At 38.7% G+C, this 11,560-nt stretch overlaps 1 protein-coding gene across 4 annotated transcripts in view; it reads right to left on the bottom strand.

Annotated features, from left to right (window-relative positions):
* Positions 1 to 9,229: 9,229 nt before the first annotated feature.
* Positions 9,230 to 11,560, bottom strand: part of ZFAND6 (zinc finger AN1-type containing 6) — an 82,430-nt gene continuing 80,099 nt past the window's right edge. For 2 of the 4 annotated variants that reach the window (XM_030930034.1, XM_010383300.2), the window contains exon 7: positions 9,230 to 10,151. In XM_030930034.1, coding sequence (XP_030785894.1) covers positions 10,003 to 10,151 — 149 coding nt within the window. In that variant the 3' untranslated portion in view covers positions 9,230 to 10,002. The remainder of the gene's footprint in view (positions 10,152 to 11,560) is intronic. The other 2 variants (XM_030930033.1, XM_030930035.1) reach the window with 1 other exon arrangement.

Genomic DNA, 11,560 nt, shown 5'->3' with positions numbered 1-11,560 from the left:
GATACAGGAGCAGACATTTCAATCATTTCTCTACAGCACTGGCCGTCTGCATGGCCAATTCAACCTGCTCAATTTAACATAGTTGGAGTTGGTAAAGCCCCTGAGGTATACCAAAGCAGTTATATTTTGCGTTGTTAAGGGCCTGATGGACAACCTGGGACTATTCAACCAATTGTAACTTCTGTACCTATAAATTTATGGGGAAGAGATTACAACAATGGGGAGCACAAGCTCTAATTCCTGAGCAATTATACAGCCCTCAAAGTCAAAATATGATGCATGATATGGGGTACGTCCCTGGTATGGGACTAGGAAAAAACGTGAAAGGTTTGAAGGAACTGCTTCAAGTGGAAAGACAAAGTTCCCACCAAGGGTTAGGATACCATTTTTGATGATGGTTAAGCCTCCAGAACTTATATCTTTAAAATGGTTAACAGATAAGCCAATTTGGATAGAACAATGGCCACTGAGTAAAGAGAAACTGGAGGCTTTAGAGGACGTAGTTACTGAACAGTTAGAAAAAGGACACATAGCTCCAACATTCTCCCCTTGGAATTCTCCAGTTTTTGTAATTAAGAAAAAATCAGGTAAATGGAGAATGTTAACTGACTTAGGGGCCATTAATTCAGTTATGCCACCTATGGGGACATTACAGTCAGGACTGTCTTCTCCTGCTATGATTCCAAAAAATTGGCCTTTAATAGTCATAGATTTAAAAGACTGCTTCTTTACTATCCCCTTAGCTGAGCAAGACTGTGGACAGTTTGCATTTACAATTCCTGCGGTAAACAACCTGCAGCCTGTTAAGTGTTTTCACTGGAAAGTGTTGCCACAAGGCACGTTAAACAGTCCAACAATTTGCCAGACTTATATAGGGCAAGCAATTGAACCTACTCATAAAAATTTTCACAGTGTTACATTATTCATTATATAGATGATATTCTTTGTGCTGCCCCGCTCGAGAAATATTACTCCAATGTTATGATCACTTGCAAAATTTGATTTCTCATGCCAGTTTAATTATAGCTCCTGACGAAATTCAGACTACTGCTCCTTACTCCTACTTAGGGACCTTAGTAAATGACACTACAATAGTGCCACAGAAAGTAACCATATGTAAGGATCAATTAAAAACATTAAATGACTTTCAAAAATTACTAGGGGACATTAATTGGATGTGACCTGCTCTAGGTATTCCTACCTATGCCATGAGTAATCTATTTTCTATCCTTAGAGGAGATGCTAGTCTCACTAGCCCTCAGCAATTAACAAAGGAAGCTAAGGCAGGGTTACAGCTGATTGAGAAGCAAGTACATAAAGCTCAAATAAATAGAATAGATCCAGAGAAGACTCCAGATTTGCTAATTTTTCCAACTCAGCATTCACCTACTGGTGTTAGTGTCCAACAGCAGGACTTGGTAGAGTGGCTTTTTCTTCCACATACTAATTCACGGACTTTGACTCCTTATTTGGATCAAATTGCTGCTATGATAGGAAATGGGAGAACTCAGATTGTTAAATTACATGGATATGATCCTGGAAAAATTATTGTCCCTCTTGCAAAGGCACAAATACAACAGGCCTTTATAAATAGTCTTACTTGGCAAACCCATTTAGCTGATTTCGTGAGTGTTCTTGATAATCACTTTCCGAAAACAAAATTATTTCAATGTTTGAAATTAACGAATTGGATTCTCCCTAAAATAAGTACATTTAAACCAACTGAAGGTGCTGAAAATGTTTTTACAGATGGGTCTAGTAATGGTAAAGCCTCTTCTTCTGGATCGAAAGGTAAAGTTTTTCAGACACCCTATACTTCTGCTCAAAAAGCAGAGCTTGTAGCTGTAATTTAGGTATTGACTGCTTTTGATATGCCTACTAATGTGATTTCTGATTCTTCATATGTGGTTCATTCTACACAGTTGAAAATGCTCAGCTATGATTCTACACAGATGAGCAACTGATGACTTTATTTCCCCAACTGCAAACACCAGTTACGAGTAGAATGCACCCTTTTTACATCACTCACATTAGGGCTTATACACCTCTTGCAGGACCTTTGACTGCAGGGAATCAAATGGCTGATTGCCTAGTTGCTACTGCAATATCTAATGCTAGACACTTTTTCACAATTTAACCCATGTTAATGCCTCTGGTCTCAAAAACAGATACAGCATTACCTGGAAAGAAGCTAAAGCTATTATCCAGCGATGCCCAACTTGCCAAATGGTGCATTCCTCATCTTTTACAAGAAGACTTAATCCTCGAGGATTGGAATCTAATTCTCTTTGACAAATGGATGTCACACATGTTCCCTCGTTTGGGAGACTAGCTTAGGTACATGTATGTATGGACACCTTTTCTCACCTTCGGCTACATGCCAATCAGAAGTCTTCTGCCTGTGTTAAACATCACCTTTTGCAGTGTATTGCAGTGACAGGCATTCAGGCTTCTATTAAAACAGATAATACCCCAGGCTATACTAGCCAAGCTCTAGCTACATTTCTCTCTACATGGAATATTAAACACATTACTAGTATCCCATATAATTCTCAAGGACAAGTCATAGTGGAAAGAATGGATCTCTCCCCAAAACGACAACTGCAAAAGCAGAGAGCGGGAAACAGGGCCTAAGGGACTCTACATATGCAATTGAACTAGCATTATTGACTTTAAATATTTTGAGCCTGCCTAAAGACCAGATGCTATCAGCAGCTGGTTTCAGACCAAAGACAGAAGCAGAACAACTGGTTTGGTGGAGAGATCCGATAACAAATAGTTTGGAAATAGGTAAAATAATAACTTGGGGTAGAGGTTATGCTTGTGTTTCTCCAGGACTGAATCAATAGCCAGTTTGGGTGCCCTCAAGACATCTAAAGCCTTACTGTGAGCCAGATACCCAGGAAGACGTTTTGGGAAGATCCCAAAGACCCACCGGTGGCAGCGTTGTCCAAGTTGATGCTGAAGAGGACCCCGACTGTCACAAACAACACCCGTAGAACACAGTCACCTACCTGGGGACAGATCAAGAAGCTGTTGCAGATGGCAGAAGAAAACCTGAGGAAAGTGGGACAACCAGTCACAATGAGTAATTTAATGACAACTATGATAGTGGTGATCACCATTGCCGTGAGTATTCCTTCAGCAAGGGCTGACACAGAGAACAATTATACTTACTGGGCATATTTACCTTTTCCACTTCTACAGCCTGTAACTTGGCTGGACCCCCCAGTGGAGGTATACACTAATGACAGCTCTGGGATGCTTGGTCCTACAGATGATAGAGGCCCATCTTACCCACATGAGGAAGGAACTGTTTTATTTCTTTAGGATTTGAACATCTGCCTATCTGTTTGGGAAAGGCCACTAGTTGTCTACCCCCTTGCTATCAATCTTGGCTGGCAATGATGTCTGGATGTATCACTCTGTGGCACAGTTACACATGTTTTCTGGTCTCAGTATTTACCATAATGAATCTGCTCCTATAATTGAGGCATACCACCCTCAAAAACCTATTTGTAAACAGAATTGGACCTGGCCAGAAAAAATGAAGATATTTGTTTGGGAAGATTGCATTGCAGAACAGGCAGAGGTGCTGCACAACAATTCCTATGGAATCATTATTGATTGGTCCCCTATGGGGATGCTTAGTATGAATTGCAACTCTCAGTCTGTGTGCCATAGCCACACTATGTTCAACTGGTCTGAACAAAACAGTTAGATGGTAGAAATGATAAGAAGTATGGTAAGAGTTCTTATTATCTGGAAACATGGCGGTATAGTGGTACCTCAGCCTCACATGATATGGCCTGCTGTAGGAGCTAAACATAAGGATTTGTGGAAACTATTAATGGCTCATAATAAGATCAAAATTTGGGAAGGAAAGTATACTATGCCATCACAATATAATCCTAATTACATTTTAGAACTTGTTGAAAACAATACAATTTGAATATAAAGTTGTGTTCACCCTCCTTTTCTGTTGGTAATGGGCGATCTAAAGTTTGACATCCCTAATTATCATGCAACTTGCCAGGAATGTAGATTGTTCTCTTGTGTGAACTCTTCCTTGTTTAATACTAATCATTCTATCCTAGTAGTGAGAGCTCGAGGAGTATGGTTACTGGTGAAGCTTTCCCGTCCTTGGGAAGCCTCTCCCTCTGTACGTATGATTACTGAAATTCTTCAGAAAATTCTGAGATGCTCTTGGCGTTTCATTGCTACTTTAATATTGATTATTATGGGACTGATTGCTGTCACAGCTACTGCAGCAGCAGCTGGGAGTTGTGCTACATTCATCAGTGTAGACAGCAGATTTCGTAAATAAATGGCAAAAGAATTCTAGTCTGCTGTGGAATTCTCAAACTAAAATAGACCAAAAGATAGTTAATCAAATCAATGATCTCCAACAAACTGTAATGTGGCTAGAAGACTGAGTAGCCAGTTTGGAATATAGAATATAGCTAAAATGCGATATTCTATAGTATAGTATAGTATAGTAGAATACTTCTGACTTTTGTATCACTCCTCACCCTTATAATGAATCAGAACATGAATGGGAAAGGATAAAACAGCGTCTAGAAGGACACTCTACAAACTTGTCTTTAGATGTTGCAAAATTAAGAGAACAAATATTTATAGCATCCCAGGCACACCTGACCTTAATGCCAGGAACTAGAGTGCTTGAAGGAGCTGCAGATGGATTGGCAGCCATAAATCCTTCAAACAGATAAAAACCCTTGGAGGCTCTGTGATTTCTCTGATGGCTGTGCTCTTAATCTGTTGTCTTTGTGTAGTCTGCAGATGCGGATCCCTACTTCTGCGAGAAGCAGCTCACTGTGATAAAGCTGCCTTTGCTTTTATCGCCCTGCAAAAACAAGAAGGGGGACATGCTGGGAATACGCCCCACAAATCTGGCCATAAACAGGCCATAAACAAAATCTCTGCAGCACTGTGACATGCTTGTGATGCCTATGACTCCCACGCTGGAGGTTGTTGGTTTACTGGAATGAGGGCAAGGAACACCTGGCCCACCCAGGGCAGAAAACCGCTCAAGGCGTTCCTAAGAATAGCATGAGCGATCTGTGCCTGAGTGATCTTAGGAACAGCTAAGGACATGTTCCTGCTGCAGATAACAAGCCAGGGCCTGTCCCTTTGTTTCCAATAAGAAGTGCTTTTAGCTAATCTATAATCTATAGAAATAATGCTTATCACTGGCTTGCTGTCAATAAATATGTGGGTCAAACTGTTTGTGGCCCTCAGCTCTGAAGGCTATCAGCCCCCTGATCCCACTCTGCACTCTATTTCTGTGTCTTTGTCTTCATTCCTCCAGTGCTGCTGGGTTAGGGTCTCCATGACCGAGCTGGTCTTGGCATCATATTCTAGAAACGATGAGAAAGGGGAAGTATAGCCATTGTCAGTTTAGTAAAAACTGTTTTCACATTAGGAAAAAACATGGCTTTTGAATTGTGGTTGAAGTAAAGGAATGATTTCAAGACTGCAACGTGCAGTATAAGTTAGCATTGTAGGATAACTAGGGGAGAGGACACTTGGCACCAGACTTGAGTACAAACATCCGAGACAAATTAGTATGGAAGACTGAAGTACGAGAAAACAGTGTATTTAGGTGTAGTGAAACTGGAAGACTGTGAATGTTTGTTTTTTGTGTGTGACAATTTTAAAAAGAAATACAAATTGAATGCTGAGGCTGGTTCAACATCTTTCCTTGCATAACCTTCAAGTTCTAAAATGTGATCATCAAAACAGCTTTATAATTAACTTTCTTCTTTTGATACTTTGGACTTCAGGTACAGAATATTGGATTAATCATAATCCTTGGTTCCAGACACTCTCAGCATTGGTTCATACATGGCCTCTTTTAGTTTTCTAATATAAGCATCCTGACTCTAACAACACCAAAAAAGCTGGAGCTTTGACCATACAGTACCACTTACTAGCACATCCCTTGCCACCTCTCATCTAAGGGCATTGTTCTGAATTTTTTCATCATCACCATCCTGCTTTTTACATAAAATCTATCTACTGGCTGGACACAGTGGCTCACACCTGTAATCCCAGCACTTTGAGAGGCCGAGGCAGGCAGATCACCTGAGGTCAGGAGTTTGAGACCAGCCTGACCAATGTGGTGAAACCCCATCTCTACTAAAAATACAAAATTAGCCACGCCTGGTGGCAGGTGCCTGTAGTCCCAGCTACTCAGGAGGCTGAGGAAGGAGAATCACTTGAACCTAGGAGGCGGAGGTTGCGGTGAGCCAACATTGTGCCATTGCACTCCAGCCTGGGCAACAAGAGCAAAACTCTTGTCTTATTAAAAAAAAAAAATCTATTACATGCAAATATATTTTGAAGTGAGCATGTTTCATATTTTGAGACTACTTTTGCTTACTATACTGTACTTCCTGTATTTCTAAAGCTTACTAGAAGACTTTTTTGCATAATATGCTTCTATTTTGTTGTATCACTATGGATCAGTTTTGGTTACTGTGTATTATTCCAGTTTATGAATATATCACATTATATTCGTCCACTCTTTTTCAGTGGGGATTTGAAGACTTCTTTCTGGGCTTTTGCTTTTGTAAACAGCACTATAGAACTTCGTGTACTGGTCCTCATGTAGTGGTCCCCCATTTATCTTTTTTATTTTTTTCTGAGATGGAGTCTCACTCCGTCGCCCAGGTTAGAGTGCAGTGGTGCGATCTCGGCTCACTGCAATCCCCGCCTCTTGGGTTCACACGATTCTCCTGCCTCAGCCTCCCCAGTAGCTGGGATTACAGGCACCCACCACAGCGCCTGGCTAATTTTTGTATTTTTAGTAGAAACGAGATTTTACCATTTTGGCCAGGCCAGTCTTGAACTCCTGACTTCATGATCCACCCACCCTGGCCTTCCAAAGTGCTGGGATTACACGCTTGAGCCACCGCTCCGGGCTGTGGTCCCCCATTTATCTATGTGCAAGTTTTTTTTTGGGTATGCCCTTGGGAGTGCAATTTCTGGACTATTGGGTATGTAAAAGTTCCACTTTAAAAGGTAATATGAAACTTTCTCAAGGATTGAACCACTTTCCACTAACACCAGCAATGCAAGAGAACATGCAGAAATCTGCCAACACTATATATTGACAGATTTTTAATTTTTTGATACTTGAATGGGCATAAAATTGTAGTCTTCATTTGCAGTGGAACTTCTCCCACCTTGTAACTTGTCCACATTCTTTGAAGGTATTTTAATGCATTTCAGAGAATAAAATATCCTTTTCTTTTAAAAGACAAATTCATTAATAATACATTTATAGTATGCTTTGTGCCTTGAGAATTTTTTTTTTTGAGATGGAGTCTTGCTCTGTCACCCAGGCTGGAGTGCAGTGGTGCGGTATTGGTTCACCGCAACCTCTGCCTCCGGATTCCAGCGATTCTCCTGCCTCAGTCTCCCAAGTAGTAGAGATTACAGGCATGTGCCACTGCGCTTGGCTAATTTTATTTTTTAGTAGAGACAGGGTTTCACCATGTTGGCCAGGTCTTGAACTAGTGATCTGCCCAACTCGGCCTCCAAATGATGGGATTACCGTTAGCTACTGTGTCTGGCCAAGAAGTCTCTCTATCCTAAGATCTAACAGGCAGTCATCTTTTTTCTCTGAGAGTTTTCAAGTTTTGTTTCACATTTAAGTACTTAACTTTTTCCTATGGCATAACAGGATTTTTCCTTTTCCATACAGAAAACCAATTCTTCTAGCACTAATTATCGAACAGTCTCCTTTCCTGAATGTAATATGCCACCTCTCTTTCTCCAAAGTTCAGTCCATGCACGGGAAATCTATTCAATTCGGGTATCTGTCTGTCCCCATCAGCTAGTAACATGCTATTTTAACTAACAAGCCTTCACAGTGAGTCCTGACATTTAGCAGGACAAGTCCCTGTCTCCCTGCTCTTTTCTGAAATGTTCTAGCCTTTTGCTCTTTTAACTTTTACTTTTAGAATCAACTAAACAAGCTCCAGGAAAAAAAAAACAAGTGGAATTTTTATTGGGATTACCTTGAATCTATGCCTATTGAGGGACAAACGACATTTTTTGATACTGTCTTCCTATCCACTAACATCTATTTACTGAGTTCTTATCCCTTAATGTTTTAGAATTCTTTCTTGACGAGGCCATCAACATATATTGTAAATTTCCTAGGTAACCAAGATTCTGATATTATTGTTAAATGGTGTTTCCTGGTTTTCTAGGTAACTGGTGTAAAGAAATGCAACTGTCTTCTAAAAACTAATGTTGTATCTAGCTACCCAACTAAACCCAATTATTTCTAGTAATTTCATGATTTAAGTTTTCTATAAAAACAACAATGTGCAAATAAGTGCTACCTCTTATCATTTTTCTATCTTGTCTTGCTCCACTGATTATAATCTTCAACACAATTTTGAATAGTAAGCAGTAATAGTGGGCAGTCATCTTTGTTTCTGACTTTAAAAGGAAGTTTCCTCTTTTTAATTGATGCTTGGTTTTGAGTTTGTTTGGCTAGTTTATTTCACACAGAACTATCAGCTTAAGGAAATTCCTTTCAGTCTTAATTTATCAAGTTTAATTTTTCTTATCACGAATGGGTGTTAAATTCTATTACTTTACCTGAATCTATTAAGATAGTTGTAACAGTTTATTCTCTTTATAATCTGTTAATGTGATCAATTTACAGATTTTGATAATTAAACCACTGTTTAAATAGAACATGCCAATAATTTTAAACTGAGAAATTTATATTGTAAATTATTGCCTTCATCTGTTTCATATGACATTTCATGTTTAAAAATGTTTGGCTACCAGACACATTTGAAAACCACAGGACAAATGATCTTTCACAGGGTCTTTCTACTCGACAATTCTACAACTGCCCTGCAGCTTGAATTATACTCTTAAAATTTCTCTAATCCTACAAGAAAAAGCTTCTATTAGATGTTAATTCAGTATGACAGTGTAGAAAAGGGAATCAGACAAGGACTAAAAAATACATTTAAGTAACAGAGAGGAGTGCTTGCCTTTGAAGATATGCTGAGGTCTTCAATTCAGAGGAATACAAAATTACAATTTATGATCATTAGCTTAGTCACAAATAGATGCGAGACAAATAATGGTAGTTATTTTACAAAATGAGGAAAGCAGAAAACTAAAAGACCAAAAAATAAAATTAACTACCAGAAAGAATAAGAGAAAAAGTAACACAAGGGAACATTCTCGTTTTCCTTTTTATTTAATCAAAGACTGGTGAATAAACATAAATACAGCACGATTACTTCAGATCATTCTTCATATTGTATACACAAACCCATGAACATAATCTGAAAGAAACCTGTAGACAGCAATGAAATGCATACAGCTTTTTCTTCCCTCACTCAAAAAAAAGTTTAAACACACAAACTTAGAATCTCATCAGCACACACTCTCTTGTGACAAATGATTCAGACATAAATAGTGGGTGCAAAGAAACTATATGCTAACATATGAATAACCTTTGTTAATGAAAAAACAGAAGCAGCCATAATGATTAAGATACATTCAGTTACCAATAACTAGTTGTGCCCTAAAGGGCATTATCAAAAGAGAAATCGTGCTGCAGAGAAAAGCGATATATACATACACAATGAGAAAATAAACTGCAAGATTAATGCATGCATGTTTAATACTGGAAAAATCACAGCCCTCCAAAATTTCTGCACATTTGTTATAAAAGCCCTCTGCACTCAACTAAAATTAAAATGATCTTAAAAGGATAATACTTGTAAAGTTTAAGTCTTCTCAGCCACAGAAACTGCAATGGAAATAAATGTTCAGAGTCATTTTCAAAACAAAACCAAAACAAAACCAAAACAAAAATCTATTCTTCCGATGACATGCAAGACACACTGCTCTACATTCCCAATGACTAGGAAAAAAAAAACCTCAAGTCAATTTTTAGTTTGCAGATGCTCAAGGATTTTGTATTCCAGCAGGAGTTCAAATCTTTTGGATCTTTTCGCCAACAACTACTGGATTTTCTTTTCTGATTTTCTCAGCAGCATCAGCTTTGTAATTGTAAGAGCAATTGTGTACATCTGAGTAACGGTGTACACCACAGTAAACATTTCCACACCGGCATTCAAACCCTGAAAATGGAGTAATACACATACATGAGTTGATTAAGGTCTTCGGCATACTTAATACTGAACAGCACAATATATTTAGGGCAGCAATGTAAACTAAAGAATCATTCTAAATACACTGTCTCACAAACTACATTCTTATTCACTACCTGAGAGCTTCATTTCTTGTTCCTATCTACAAACGTAGGTTTGCCCCAGTGCAAGTCTCCTCTGAGCTGGTTTCTTCACCTGTGATATGGCAACAATTACTTCTTAACAAAAACACAGTTGCTAGGTTGAAAATGTAAAACATTTTTTAAATCCAGACACTACAATGTGAGAATAAGCCCACTGTCAGAAGGCAGTCTTGGCATTTATTTAAGAAAGATCAAATAATGCCTCTGAAAGAACTGTTAACAAAGAACACAGCTTCAGTATTTGCTTTACTCTGCTAACCTCCAATGGAGATGTGAACTGTACTGCGGTTGAGAAGTAAAGAGCATGGGATCTAGAATCTGACTGCCTCAGTGTGAACCTACTGACGAATAATGAAGGCAAATTCGCCTCTCTTAGCCTGAGTTTCTGCATCTGTAATTTTGGAATAATAATAAGTAAGGATTAAATGAGGAATGAATTTAATGCTGAACATATGGTAAAACACACAACAAATGCTACTTAATTTTAAGAAAATGCCTGGAGTTAAAGCCAAAATCAAGATGTAATGGGTGCGGCCAGTCTTTAAATAAAAACTGGTCCTAATCCCCCAAATTAGAATTTTATGGTATGATACAATTGTTGGAAATGGACCACAGGAATCAATATTTTAAACACTAATATTTGATGTTAACCTCCATTGCCACATTTTTAACTTCAAAGACATATTTGTAACTTAATAATAATGAATTAAAAATGAAGTAAACAACAAACAGTATTAGACTGACAAATTGGACAAGATGAAAATTACTAAATCTCACCCTTCTAATCATGAAGTCTGAGGGTTTGTGAGATTTACAAAGGCTTTTTTCTTCTTCTTCTTCTTTTTGAGACGGAGTCTCACTTTGTCGCCAGGCTGGAGTGCAGTGGCACGATCTCAGCTCACCACAATCTCCACCTCCTGGGTTGAAGCCATTCTCCTGCCTCAGCCTCCCGAGTAGCTGGGACTACAGATGCACGCCACCACACTCAGGTAATTTTTGTATTTTTAGTAGAGACTGGGTTTCACCATGTTGCCCAGGATGGCCTAGGTCTCCTGACTTTGTGATCCGCCTGCCTCAGCCTCCCCAAGTACTGGGATTACAGGCATGAGCCACTGCGCCCAGCCCTAGAAAGGCTATCTTTAATATTAAATATATATATATTTGTCTTATATGTATATATAGTGTATATATATTTGCTTATATATATTGCTTATATATATATTGCTTCTCTGGGGG

The sequence above is a fragment of the Rhinopithecus roxellana genome, chromosome 5 (assembly GCF_007565055.1).
Source record: "Rhinopithecus roxellana isolate Shanxi Qingling chromosome 5, ASM756505v1, whole genome shotgun sequence".
Classification (NCBI taxonomy): domain Eukaryota; kingdom Metazoa; phylum Chordata; class Mammalia; order Primates; family Cercopithecidae; genus Rhinopithecus; species Rhinopithecus roxellana.
This window is presented reverse-complemented; position numbering and strand designations above follow the sequence as displayed.